Consider the following 15,015-nt stretch of genomic DNA (forward strand, 5'->3'; position numbering starts at 1 on the left):
AATGTGGAAAAAATCCTTACAAAAAACAGAAATAGGTTTGTGGGAAATGGGATTTCCCATCAGCCTACAAGTGAAGACGAGCATCAGAAAGAAGAATCTGCACAGACAGTGTTTATTGAAGGACAGTGAGAACATGAGAGATCCAGAACCCTGCAGAATGAAACACACTGAAGAACAAACAGGTTTGTGTCTATTCTTGATCCTTCATCAATGAGGCTGATGACCCATATGGTTATAAAGCTTCAGATTTTGATTTGTTGTATTAGGAAAAATATATAGAGTTGTGCAGTAATTTAGTTGAAACAGCAAATAAAAGAAAAGAACAATATCTAAAAGCTTTATTCTTGTATTATATTATTTTGCTTCAAGATATTAATCATATTGTTGTGAGTTTCATTCATCACTTGTAGTTTGTTCTTGTGAATTGTGTCTTGTATTGGATTGTGTATCAATAGTTTCTATGAAGTCCAGAAGAAAGATCTGTGTGATTAATCTCATTTTATTTTCTGTTTTGAGTTCGGCTTCCAATGATTATGAAAACAAAGTACTAGAGCTATAGAGTTTTTGTTCCTCCATAAATTCCAAACATAACGAAGTAAGGAGAGATCAATCAAGTTTTTCACGCTTATTAATCAAGCTTAAGTGCCTAATAAACGATTTCACCCCACATCTGGCTGAGACTGATCGGCTGTCTGTCTACATCAGTAACTTTCACTCTTATTTTTCTGTGATGCGTTGTTGTCATTTTTATTTCATTTTGGCGCTTTTTTAATGATCCACAGTTGATTTCGACTCGCGGCAATGACGTCATCACTCGCGCGCTCACAACAGCCAGCGTCGAGTCTGCTGAAGTGAGGTGAGCCGTTTGCGGTACTTTACGTGTTTACATGATTGTAAAACACCTTTACCAAACGTTTATTTAAGCAGCATTTCTGAATTGTTTTCGTTCTGCGTCTGCTGACTAAACATTTATTGCAGCAGACAACGAGCATGTGAGGCAAAATGTTAAGATCCGAACGAATTAGTGCTCTGGACATACCTAAAGATGTGTTCGTGATCTAGTTACTTTATCGTTATGAATTTGATTTTTAGCAATATTTATAGTCTGAGGCTTATCAGTATCCTCTTTATTTCATGCCAGTAGATCCTATTTTCACCTCATTCATTATGCTGATGACTTCAGGTCTGTTAATTGCTACATTAACTGATTTTATTAGTGTTAACAGACTTAAGCAAACGACACAATCAGCCTTTATGACTTTATGAACTATCACAACAGCGTTATTCTTTAATCTGTGATAAACTGTTTCATATAAAACACAAAACACTATTAGTGGGTTATTTGTTTAAATGGCTTTTTCTGTTTAATCTTTCGTTATTTTTATTCTTCTTTACATTTTGTAATATTTTGTTTCTGTTAATTGTGGCATTTCTTTTCAAAGTCTTGTGTTGGTATACTGACCTGTTTTTGCTAAATTCTATGTAATACAGGAATTTCAGTCTGTTAAACATTATTTGTTTTAAATTAAGTATAAAACATTGTACAATTCATTAACACAACTTACCCCCCTCTCTCTCTCTCTCTCTCTCTCTCTCTCTCTCTCTCTCTATATATATATATATAGTCAAGTCAAGTCAAGTCACCTTTATTTATATACCGCCTTTAACAATACAGAATTGTGACAAGGCGGCTGTACAGTATTAAATAGGAAACAGTACATCAACAATGCCAAAGGCAACATTAAACACTCACATTATAGGTAAAGGTAGTTAATCAAAAACAATAAAATAAAATGCAATATTGTGTTAAGAGAAAGTGTCCCCAACTAAGCAAGCCAGAGGCGACAGCGGCAAGGAACCAAAACTCCATCGGTGACAAATGGAGAAAAAAACCTTGGGAGAAACCAGGCTCAGTCGGGGGGCCAGTTCTCCTCTGGCCAAAGTTCCCGTGGTCTTGTGCCGACAGCCGTCTAGGTGATGTGGTCTTCACTGTGGATCCGTCTCTGGGGCTCATCTAGTTGATGTGGACTCCGCTGACATTCAGGGCTGTAGAGGTTGTCTCTAGGTGCTGATCCACCGTCTGGGCTGGGTTCGGACTGGATCCGGGGGACTGCAGTGAACATCTGATCTGGATACGGACTGGATCTGGTGGTTAATGTGACCTCGGAATAAGAGAGAAACAGACTAATATTAGCGTAGATGCCATTCTTCTGACGATGCACCGAGTACATCGGGTGTTATGGGAAGTGTTCCCGGTTCCGGTTGACCTAATTAGTGCAGCCTAACAATCCTTTAACGGATTTGAATTATAAGAATGTGGATTTGTTATGTGTAAGCAAGGTTAAAGAGATGGGTCTTTAATCTAGATTTAAACTGACATCTAGATTTAAACTGACATATAAACACATATATGTAAACATAATTGCTTAAAATGTGTAAATTAGTATAAAACATAAATAAGTAACTTATTTATTATTGATTTTGACAGATCAGCTCCTCCTGCTGCACAATCATGATACAACAATCACATCTTCAGTGAAGCTCCTCCCACTGCAGTTCAGCAATAAATGCTGGAATATTCCCATCAGTCTACAAGTGAAGACGAGCACCAAAGCATCAGGAAGAAGTGAAATCTGGACAGACAGAGTTTATTGAAGGACATAAGAGATCCAGAAACCTGCATAATGAAAAACACTGAAGAACAAACGGGTTGGTGTTTATTGCTGGGTTTTTCAATAATGAGGTTGAAGAACATTATAAAGCTTCAAGCAGTTTTCATTTTGTTGCAGTAGGAAAAAAATGTAAAAGCTGTACGAATAATATAGTTGAAGCAGCAAATAATAAGGACATTTTTAATAAACTGTGTTTACAAAAAGTTAAACTAAATGAATTTATGTTAGATAGTTGTGTATTTGGAAAGTTTCGGGGTCACATAAGCAGTTATATATCTCACTTGCCTGCTTTCCACTGTTTCATCAGGGTTCACTTTTATGTCCTCTCTTTTCACATTTCTCAGTTTCTTTTTTTTTTATGATTTATTAAAGAATAAATGTTTTTACTTTAATTTCAGAGTTGATTGAAGAAAACAGAGAGAATGCAGAGGAGGAGAAACATCACGTCAAAACTGGAGAAAAACTTCTGAGTTGCTCACAAACCGCACAGAAAGATTTAAAGAAAAGAAGAGATGAGAAATCTGTCACCTGCACTCAGTGTGGAAAGAGTTTGAGAAGCAAGTATAGTCTTGAGACTCACATGAGAGTTCACACTGGAGAGAAACCATTCATGTGCGATCAGTGCGGGAACAGTTTCACAACATCATCAAACCTTAGGAAACACATGAACATCCACACTGGAGAGAAATTGCACAAATGTGATCAATGTGGAAAAACATTTCTGTGGGCTTCAAGCCTGACTAATCACCTGGAAGTTCATATAAAGGAGAAACCACATTCATGTTCTGTATGTGGAAAGAGTTTTTCACAACTGAAATTTTTGAAAGGACATCAGAAGATACACACTGGTGTGAGAAATTATATGTGCTTTAAGTGTGAGAAGACTTTTATAACAGGTGAACTACTGAAGCAGCATCAGAGAATTCACACTGGAGAGAAACCTTACAAGTGTTCACGCTGCGACAAGAGATTCACTCAGTTAGGACATCTGAAAAGACATGAGAGGATCCACACTGGAGAGAAACCATATCACTGCACTGCATGTGGGAAGAGTTTTACTCAATCATCTTCTCTACACAAGCATACAAAAAACTATCACAATTAGTAGATCATCTTCGGATCCAGCACTTTCAGGTCTGATGCTGCGTCCTCACCAAACGTGACACAACAATTCATCAAGCAATAAAATCTCTGCTTTATAAATCTGTTCTAACAAAGAAACATCATCTAAGGTCCCAGTCAATACAGTTCATCTTCTTTTTTTGCATCTGCAAAACGTTCTTGTTGGAAGCTGAAGAAGATAGACCTTGTACCTTGTTCTTCATTGTTGTATTTGAATCAAGTAGTTATTCTTCCGTTTATGATGTTTATGATGATGATGGAATGGGTATCAGAACCTGGTAGAATCTGTTTGGGTACTAGAGAAATTATGTAAATACCCTTTGTTTAATAAAACCACAGTTTATTATTGTCACATTAAAGGTATCTTGTAAATTGTGTCTCACCGACTGTTTCTGTATAATATCAATAGTTTCTATGATGCCATTTTTCTTTTATTAATGCTCAGAAAACAGTATACAAGAAGTAATACAGCCATCAACAAAAATAATGAACAATAACAACAACATAAAATAAAAAGAAAGGGGCTGTTTGATAAATTACAAATTGAAAAAGCAAAATTGAGACTTGCATGTCATTAAAGATAAGAAAAGAGTTGCAAACAGATTAAGTTTTTAGAACTTGTTTTATTCTTAGACAACTAGATATTGAAAGGTATTGCTCAAATTCTTTCTTGCACCATGGATGTGGAATTTAACAAGAAGCAAAATCAAATTCACTACATAAAACTGTTTTCTTTTAGACTGGTCTATACTCAATAAAACCCAGCACTACATCTTTCAAAAACAGGGTACGTTCATTATAAATGTTACTACTAACGAAACTTAAAACATCTCTTCAAAACGTGTTTGTAAATGAACACTTCCAAAAAAAAGATGAACAACATTTTTAGGAATCATCACAAAAAGAGCGACTAGAAGAAATACCACTTTTGAATTTCTTTAACTACCGTTGATTTCGCCTCGCGGCAATGACGTCATCACTCGCACACGCTTACAACATATGGAACGCCATTGGGGACAATACCTATTATATGAAACGCGTGAAATCTGGATGCATTAACACGCAAAGTTTGTACGTGTCTTTTTGGTACGTGTAAACGCGAACGTTTTGTACGTCTATACACGAAATTTTTTGTCGTGTTATTTAAAGACACGATCGTTTGTATCGCCTTAACGTAACATTTTTGGCCCTGTATTTTTGTTACGTGTTTCTAGACGAACATTTTCGTCGTGTAAACATGACATTTTTGAACGTGAAATATTTCTAAGTCTTATTTGATGTGCGACATACTAATTTTTCTGTTTTAGTTGAACTGGTGATAATTTAGGGTCAATGATTAAATACACTCAATGACTGCATGAATTAACATTATATTCTTTTGTAACGTTAAAGGAATTTGTCCTGTAGGTAAAGTGAGTGGTCTCGGTGATCCAAGGACCACATTTCCCCTCTGATTAATACATTCGAGGTGTCCACTGCAAATAGCCTACTTGTTGGCAGAACTAAATACACTAGGCCAGTCTAACGTTACCCTATATGTGGAAAAAGTCACCTCTAGTCAGCGGTTTCTGTGGCGTAACGTGTAAAGGGAGACCGGGGTTCTATTCCCACTGACAGCGCTTTTTTTATTACTTTACAGTTAATAAACGCATTTGGTTCAATAAAAATGATTTGACTTAAAATTCATTTTAATTCATAAAAGTTACATTTAGGGTAAGGTTAGGGGTAGTGCTCTTTAATATCTCAATAAGTTGCCATGATTTTAATATTGTTTTATAAATATAATGATTTACTGTCAGTTATGTTGCAGGATGTTTAATGCACAACAATACTGAGGAGCAAATAGTAACGTTATCTCTCACTATTTATAAGTAAATAGCATCTAAATGTCTACTGAATCCACAACTGTTGCTATTTACACTTGGACTTGTACTGGCTGCCCCACAGTTTATGTTGCATGGTCCGCCTGTTGTAGTGATTCTGTAATGTTTAAGTGTCGTATGATTGTGTCTGGGTTTAAAGATTTGTGAATTGTCATAGGCTACTGGTGCTTTGTTTTCTGCTTTTGGATTTGCCTGATTGTTATAATATAATTGTTACATTTGTGATTGTTACAATATATTGTTGTTATTACATTATTTTTATCTGACATATACAGTATACATTCAAGATATTTGTATTATTTGTATTATTTCTAACCTGCATGAGTACAAACCAGATGAGATGACACAGCACTGACATCACAACCAACGTATAAATGCATCATTGACTCTAAAGTTTTACGCTTGCCTATGTACATGCCAACGTAAAATTGTGATCTCATTCACGAACAAATGTTACGTGTGACGTTTGCATAGGTATTTGCTTACCTAACAGCACGTCATCCCTCACGAAAAGAAATGTCGTCTGATGTTTATATACGTATACAGCAACTTGCCATCCCATCACAAATGCAAATTAAATCCTAAATAGAGCAACACTATTGGCTGTTGTGCAGTCTGACGCGACACCCGAACATATACTTCGTATTTACGCGTACAAACTTTGCGTGTTAATGCGTCCAGATTTATGGAAGGCCATTAGGGCCAAAACGTGTTGTACAAACGCGTTAACGCGCAATTACGTGTTAACGCGTAATTTATGCGTTAACACGCAATTTTGTGCTGGCATTGAGCTTTAACACCATCTAGTGGTTGTTTTCTAATGAATTTTAATTTTTAAATTAATTTTACTTAGGTGTACATTTAATTACATTACAGCACATAAGCATTTTTTAATTATCTTATTTTTAATTGTATTTTTTATATTTCGTTTTTAATTACACAATTACACAAAAGGTTAAATTACACATTTTTCAAAACAGTATTTTTTATGCATGCTTATACTATTTTTAAGCCATAATGCTTTACTGACACATTAAAAAAAAATATATCCTGTTCTCATAATTCAACCGCTATCTATGAATATTTGTTAACCCTTTAACTTTCACCCCTAAATGGAGGTAATGAAAAAATTAGTTAACTTAAAATTCTTATTAGTAGACATCTAATAAATTGCCTCAAGCTGTTTTTTTTTTTACACAGTCCATGGTAAATCTCAATTTAAATTCAGATAACTATTTCAGTTATTTTGCAATAATAAACATTCCTTTAACTTTATTAGTATCTTGGATACATCTCATAACCTTCAGTGTCCACAAAGTTAAATATATATATATATTTTTATATATTTTCTGTATAATATATATATATATATATATATAGTTGAATGGCAATATATATGCTATACAATGTCTTTTACTGACATATCAACCGTACGGTCATGCATGATGGATAATTATTATAAATAAACATTTCTGCATTTCTCTTATATTTTGCTATATTCCTGTTCTTTACCCTCTACCTATTTGCAACAACTTTATGGTTTTATCCCTACTTTCTTGATTGCTTGTTTGACCCTATTATCTGATGATTGACCAGTAACTACAGACACAGAGATGGGGCAGTATAGCTGTGGAAAGATTGCTCTCTCATCCCTTCCTTTTTATAGATTTATTCCCTATCAAAGTTAGCTCAACCGCACAGTAGAGATATAAGATAAAGGGATAAAAAGAGCCTTTTCATAACACCTTTACAATTTTTTTATGATGAAATAACTTTGTGCATTGTTTCGCAGAGCTTTTCAAAGTTCAGTACATTCACACTCAAGACACCTTTTTCACATTTAATCACAATAAATAACATTATTACAGAGACTGTAACTGTTCTCAGTTGCTAAAATGTGTATTAGCCTAAGGCTCCCTCCAGGTACATGTCTGTGTGAAATGTATCAAGGTGGTGAAATTAGGGGTGCTGCTATAAGCTGTCCTTGGGCTTTGGCTGTTTTCACCATTGCTGAAGATGGAGCAGGCAGTGCTGTAGACTTCAAGACCTTGTAGTCTTCAATCTTTTAATGAAAACAGAAGAGATGTATACCATTAGCTTGTGCGAATGAGCAGCTGATATAAATAAGGTCTTTATGTTGCTACCATGTCCTACATTTTGTCACCCCTTCTTAGAAGGGTTAAAGTACCTGACACACCACTGGGTAGAATTTGGAATACATTAGAATTATTTATCTAATACCTTCAAATTACATTAGATACACTAATTTCATGCAATAAAGCAATAACTATTAAACATTTAGTGCAATAATCAATGCCCCAGGATTGGTTATGTTTTTGTTACCAAATAAGTGAGATTTTTAACAACCATTAAGTATATTCATTTAATAATTGAACAAGTCATCAAACCCCTACTTTGATCCACATGTGACAAGGAGTGTCCTTACATTATATGGTGCATAGACATGTGAAAAATCATTTAAGGGCAAAGAAATTAATCAAAAGTGGCTTGTTTTAGTAATAACTGAAATCAGAATGAAATATAGTTTTAAATATAGGCCTAATAATGACATTTTTAAAAATGTAAAATCATAGATAAAGGTCGGATCAACAAGGAATTTAAATAAATTGTAATATTAAAATACAGAACACGATACTATGCCATTAGCGTTATTCTTATTAAATTAATTAATTTGATCTAAAACACAGCTTTTTCATGAAATATTACCTTGTTATCCTCTTCATCTGGGCATGCCTGGTTGTTTCGTCTAGAAGTGCGGTCGCAGGATTATTCCTTAAGCCATTATCCCAGCAAAAAGTGTCTTCTGCTGCTTCTCCTTAAGTTGTTTTTTGCTGTTCCGTGTGCTTTACCTTTCCGTCAATGTCCCTGGCACATGATGGCTGCTTAAGTAAACTTGCATGCTCAGCGTAGTACTTAGGTCACAACATCATGAATAATTCAAGTAAAACGAAGGGGTGATGTCACGTTGACATTGCCTGTCGTAACAGCTTGTAATCCTTCTTATTACTATTAATATGCTGATGCGCACCTTCGTATTATTGTTATTATTCATGAGATTGTGACTGAGCACTTACCTCATCTGACGCGCCTATCTTTAAGGAAGGGCAAAAAACTTTTGGCGGGAAGGGAAAAAGTATTATTGGAAGAAGAAGAAGAAGAAGAAGAAGAAGAAGAAGAAGGCGGCGGTTTACATAGCAGCAGTACGTTAATGGCACTGAGACAATTTCTTTTAGATTGCGAAAGGGCATTTTGGGAGTGCATTCGTCTGGCTCAAACCGATGATCAGGATGCTATCGAAGCAGTACTTACGTACTGATTGATCTTTCAATTCTGTCACAGATTATAAACAGTGAACAGCGTAATTATGCATGCAATGAAGCTTACTCTGGACCATATATGCAATCTAAAAGTCTTGTACTAAAAGTACAAACACAACAACTTTAAACGTGTAATAACTTCTATATATAAACATTTAGCCCTTTATAGCAAACATTTATAGCAAAATGAATGTATTTTAAAATTGTACACAGATAAAGGTAATCTGAATAAAGTTTATCTGAATAATGATCTGTGATGATAATAAGTGATGAAGATTTTAATTATTTTATTAATAAATATTATGAAGAAAATGAATGAATGAAATAAAAACAAATTAAATCTTAATTTAATAATAATATAATAATTATATTTTTATGTACATTTTTAAATAAAGACAAATAAATTTAACATGTAAATAAATAAATCAATCAATAAATAAATGTGTTGGTGTGCTTGAACAGAACAGAACGCCACACCAATAGGTGGTGCTAAAGCTCCAAAGTGTAACGCGTAAATTACGCGTTAACACGTAATTGCGTGTTAACGCGTAAATTTCGTGTTAACACGTAATTTCGTGTTAACACGTAATTTCGTGTTAACACGTAGTTACGCGTTAACGCGTTTGTACAACACGTTTTGGCCCCAATTCCATACAGATTTCACGCGTTTCATATAATAGGTATTGTCCCCAATGGCGTTCCATAATAACATTCGGCGTCGAGTCTCCTCTGAAGTAAGGTGAGTAGTTCACGGTTCTTCATGTTTACATGATTGTAAAACACTTAACTGTTTATGTAAACAACATCCAGAGAGGTAATTTCTGAATTGTTTTCTTTTTGCGTCTACTGACTAAAACATTATCATAGCAGGCAACGAGCATGTGAGGGAAAATGTTACAATCTGAGCGAACTTGTGTTCGTTTGTATGATTGTTTAGATGTTTGGAGTGATAATGTTGCTGGTACTGAATGCTCTTTATTTTTAAAGGTTTTATAGTTTGTCAGTTTCTGGACATACCAAAAAGATGTGTTAGTGATCCAGTTACTGTATTGCTATGAATGCAGTTATTAGCAATTCAAACTATTTTTAGATCAATTTGCTAAATTTTGGTTTATGTAAGTGATGTCATTAGTGTCTACCTTTATATTATTGATATATATCCTGTATTATTTTATGAGACAATCATATTATGTTTTAATAGAATGGGTTTTGCTTTATGCAAATCATCAGTTTCTATCCACAAATGCTTGTATAAAATGTGATGTGACCTGCTGCTGATCCTGAATGGCTTGTTTAATGAGTTTATAGTCTGAGGCTCATCAAAATTATCACAGCTGCTGAAAATCCTCTTTTATTTAATGTCAATAGATTCTGTTTTCACCTCATTCATTATGCTGATGACTTCAGATCTGTTAATTGCCACATTAAGCTCATTTTATTGGTGTCAAAAGACTTAAGCAAATGACACAATCAGCTGTTGTGACATTACAAGATATAGGTAAGTATCAAAATTGGAAAAATTATATTTCTGTGTTTTTCTTTCATGTTTTATTCCTACATTGTTTATATTTGCTGTATTTTAAATATGTGGGGTTTTCCCCATTTTCTATGTTTCTTTGCCTATATATTAATGAAAGATAAGATACATGTAGGAATTTAAATATGTGAATGATACAACTTGTGAATTGGTATAAAACACTTTACAAGATGCATAGATACGTGAACATAAAATAGAGAAATAGCTGTAAATTAGTTTAAAATCTTAAATCCAGTAACTGATTTATCTTTAACAATGGCAGAACTGCTCCTCTTTCAGTGAAGCTCCTCCCACAACAATCACACCTTCAGTGAAGCTCCTCCCACTGCAGTTCAGCAATAAATTCTGGAATATTCCCATCAGTCTACAAGTGAAGACGAGCATCAAAGCATCAGGAAGAAGTGAAATCTGCAGAGACAGAGTTTATTGAAGGACAGTGAGAACATGAGAGATCCAGAACCCTGCAAAATGAAACACACTGAAGAACAAACAGGTTGGTGTTTATTCTTGATCCTATATCCTTGATATATATATATATATATATATATATATATATATAAAGATAAAGCAATTGCCTTCTTTCCACTGTTTCATCAGGGTTGACTTTTGATTCTTTCTTTTCACATTTCTCTGTTTCTGTTTTTTTTACGATTTACAGAAACTGAAACTTTTTTTTCTTTAATTTCAGAGCTGACTGAAGAAGACAAGGAGAATGAAAAACTGAATGAAGAAGGGGAGAAACATCATGTCAAATATGGAGAAAAACCTGTGAGTCACTCTCAAAGCAAACAGAAAGATTTAAAGAAAAGAAGAGCCAAGGAATTTTTCACCTGCACTCAGTGTGGAAAGAGTTTGACAAGCAAACAAAGTCTTAAGAGGCACATGAGGATCCACACTGGAGAGAAACCGTTCACTTGTGATCATTGCGGGAAGAGTTTCACAGAATCAGTACACCTTAAGAGACACATGAACATCCACACTGGAGAGAAATTGTACAAATGTGATCAATGTGAAAAAACATTTTTGTGGGCTTTAAGCCTTAACAATCACTTGAAAGTTCATACAAAAGAGAAACCACATTTATGCTCTGTATGTGGAAAGAGCTTTTCACTACTGAAACGGTTAAAAGTTCATCAGAAGATACACACTGGTGTGAGAGATCATACGTGCTTTGAGTGTGAGAAGACTTTTACTACAGCTTAACAACTGAAACAGCACCAGATGATCCACACTGGAGAGAAACCTTACACATGTTCACACTGCGACAAGCGATTCACTCAGTTAGGACATCTGAAGACACATGAGAGGGTCCACACTGGAGAGAAACCGTACAAATGTGATCAATGTGGAAAAACATTTTCTTGTGCTTCAAAGCTGAAGAATCACCTGACTGTTCATACAATAGAGAAACCACATTCATGTTCTTTATGTGGAAAGAGCTTTTCACTGCTGAAATTTTTAAAAACTCATCAGAAGAGACATGCTGGAGTGAGAAATCATAAGTGCTTTGAGTGTGAGAAGACTTTTATTATGGCAGACGATTTGAAACGGCATCAGAGGATCCACACTGGAGAGAAACCGTACAAGTGTTCACACTGTGACAAGAGATTCACTCAGTTAGGAACCCTGAAATCACATGAGAGGATCCACACTAGAGAGAAACTGTATCAATCACAGTAAGCAGATCATCTTAGATGCCACATCCTCACCAAACGTGACACAATAATGAATTGAGCAACAAAATCTCTTCTGTATAAATCTGTCCTAAACAGCAATAACAGCAGGAAAAAGCAAGTTGTAAGCAATGCAATGTGTAAAAGTAACTAAAATAAACAAATAGGGAGGGTAATTGCATTTCTTTTATATTCTATGATACTTGTCAATAAAAAAGTCAATAAAAAGAGAAATATGTCCCATTGGTTTGTTACTTTCTCCATTTTAACATTTGCTTTAACAGGAATTAGATGCATTAATAATTGTATCAGCAGATTTGTTCATCTATTTTTATTGTCTACTAATTCTTGCATTACGAACAAATCATTTGATGAATAAATCAAGCCATTTTGTCGATGTAAATCAACAGTTAACACATGACGGTCCGTATTTACTTGTCAGTTTCCTTTTTTTTTTAAAACTGAAGCCAAATCTTTTAGAAAAACAAACACTTGAACATACATGTTCGCCAGTGTTGATACAATACTGCTACTGATGGCTCTGTTAAATGCATTTTACCCATTAATTATAGCCGTTTAACATTTAATAGGCTCTGAAAAGATAACTTTTTAATTTAACCGCTTTTAAGTTATTTTAAAATATCAAAAGGAAATTTACATTTACTGTAAAGAAAATGCACTATATCCATTTTTTGTATTTATATAAAATACATATTTTACCAAATATGTTTGAATCCAAAATTGCTATAAAATTAAAGTCTTATGTTTAAAGAAGTTATGTTACAAAGTTGAAGTTGATATATTAAAAAAAAAAAAAAATTGAGGTTCCTGTGAGATTTCTATATGTTCGTTTGTATGATTGTTTAGATGTTTGGAGTGATAATGTTGCTGGTACTGAATGCTCTTTATGTTTTAAAGGTTTTATAGTTTGTCAGTTTCTGGACATACCAAAAAGATGTGTTAGTGATCCAGTTACTGTATTGCTATGAATGCAGTTATTAGCAATTCAAACTATTTTTAGATCAATATGCAAATGTTTTGGTTTATGTAAGTGATGTCATTAGTGTCTGTCTTTATATTATTATATATATATATATATATATATATCCTGTATTATTTTATGAGATAGTCATATTATGTTTTAATAGAGTGGTTTTAGTCTTTTAGCAAATATCTTTATGCAAATCATCGGTTTCTACCCACAAATACTTGTATAAAAAGTGAAATGATCTGCTGCTGATCCTGAATGGCTTGTTTATTGAGGCCCATCAATATTAATAGAGCTGCTGAAAATCCTCTTTTATTTAATGTCAATAAATCCTGTTTTCACCTCATTCATTATGCTGATGACTTCAGGTCTTTAAATTGCCACATTAAGCTCATTTTTATTGGTGTCAACAGACTTGAGCAAACGACACAGCCAGCTATTGTGACATTACAAGACGTAGGTAAGTATCAAAATTGGTAAAATTATATTTCTGTTTTTTTCTTTCATGTTTTATTCCTACATTGTTTATATTTGCTGTATTTTAAATATGTGGGGTTTTCCCCATTTTCTATATTTCTTTGCCTATGCATTAATGAAAGATAAGATACATGTAGGAATTTAAATATGTGAATGATACAACTTGTGAATTGGTATAAAACACTTTACAAGATGCATAGATAGGTGAACATAAAATACAGAAATAGCTGTAAATTAGTTTAAAATCTTAAACCTAGAAACTGATTTATCTTTAATAATGGCAGAACTGCTCATCTTTGATTAACTGTGCAGATAATCAAACATTTAATATTTCTTGCTACAGAAATATGGGATTTGTGTTTATAATGTTTTATAAAATTGTTTATTAATTATTATGAAGTAATATTAGAAGAATAATGTACCTCACTCCAGGAAAGTTTCAACATAAGATTCAGTCGGTCAGGAATCCTGAAAACACATGAGAGGGTCCACACTGGAAAGAAACTGTATCACTGCACTGCATGCAGGAAGAGTTTCAGTCGATTGTCAAATCTACACACACATACAAAAAAAAATTAACAGTCAGTAGATCATCTTCAGATCCAGCACTTTCAGGTGTGACACCATGTCCTCACATGACACAACAATGCATAAAAAATAAAATCTCTTCTGTATAAATCTGTCCTAACAAAGCAACATCATCTAAAGTCCCAGTGAATAAAGTTCATCTTCAAGACCAGCAGTTTCACCTGTAACATTTTTGTGGGCTTCACGCCTGAAGAATCACCTGAAAGTTAATTCAAGGAAAAACTACATTCATGTTCATTGTGTGAAAAGAGTTTTTCACATCTGCAAAGTCTAAAAGTACATCAGAAGATACATGTGAGAAGACTTTTATTACAGCTTTGTTTCTGAAATGGCACCAGAAGATCCACACTGGATAGCAACCGTACAGATTCAACTGTGAGATTCAGATCAACTCAAAGATGGAGTTCCTCCTCAAAGAACAATATCTAAAAGCTTTATTCTTGTATATCATTTTGCTGCATGATCCTAATTATATAATTGTGTTCTCTTATGAGTTTCATTCATCACATGTAGTATGTTAACTCTTTTTATGAATGAGAATAAAGTTTTGTTTTTTTGTTGTTGTTTTGTGTTGTTTGTGTGTTCTGGAAACTGAAGAAGAAGCTGTAACACTTTTTAAATGACATCTTTTTTTTATCTTGTTTTTCTTATTGTTTTTAAATCAAGTAGTTATTCTTCCATTTATGATGTATTTAGAAAATTCAGATGCAAGATATACTGTAGCTTTGCAACTGATC

General features: G+C 33.9%; 1 protein-coding gene and 1 pseudogene across 1 annotated transcript; both read left to right on the plus strand.

Moving 5' to 3' along the window:
* The first annotated feature begins 1 nt into the window (after position 1).
* Positions 2-12,435, plus strand: LOC127153736 (gastrula zinc finger protein XlCGF52.1-like; annotated as a pseudogene).
* Positions 49-4,137, plus strand: LOC127153745 (zinc finger protein 239-like). The gene is made up of 4 exons (XM_051094986.1): positions 49-182; positions 783-856; positions 2,489-2,709; positions 3,071-4,137. Exons 3-4 carry the CDS (start codon positions 2,685-2,687, stop codon positions 3,775-3,777), a joined length of 732 nt encoding a protein of 243 aa, XP_050950943.1. The 5' UTR covers positions 49-182; positions 783-856; positions 2,489-2,684; the 3' UTR covers positions 3,778-4,137.
* Positions 12,436-15,015: the final 2,580 nt, after the last annotated feature.

Source organism: Labeo rohita, chromosome 22, assembly GCF_022985175.1.
Source record: "Labeo rohita strain BAU-BD-2019 chromosome 22, IGBB_LRoh.1.0, whole genome shotgun sequence".
In the NCBI taxonomy this organism is placed as follows: Eukaryota; Metazoa; Chordata; class Actinopteri; order Cypriniformes; family Cyprinidae; genus Labeo; species Labeo rohita.

Coding starts and splice junctions, on each gene's coding strand:
- LOC127153745 (XM_051094986.1), top strand. CDS start 2,685: ATGAAAAACACTGAAGAACAAACGG. Junction 2,710..3,070: donor AAACACTGAAGAACAAACGG/GTTGGTGTTTAT, acceptor CTTTAATTTCAG/AGTTGATTGAAGAAAACAGA.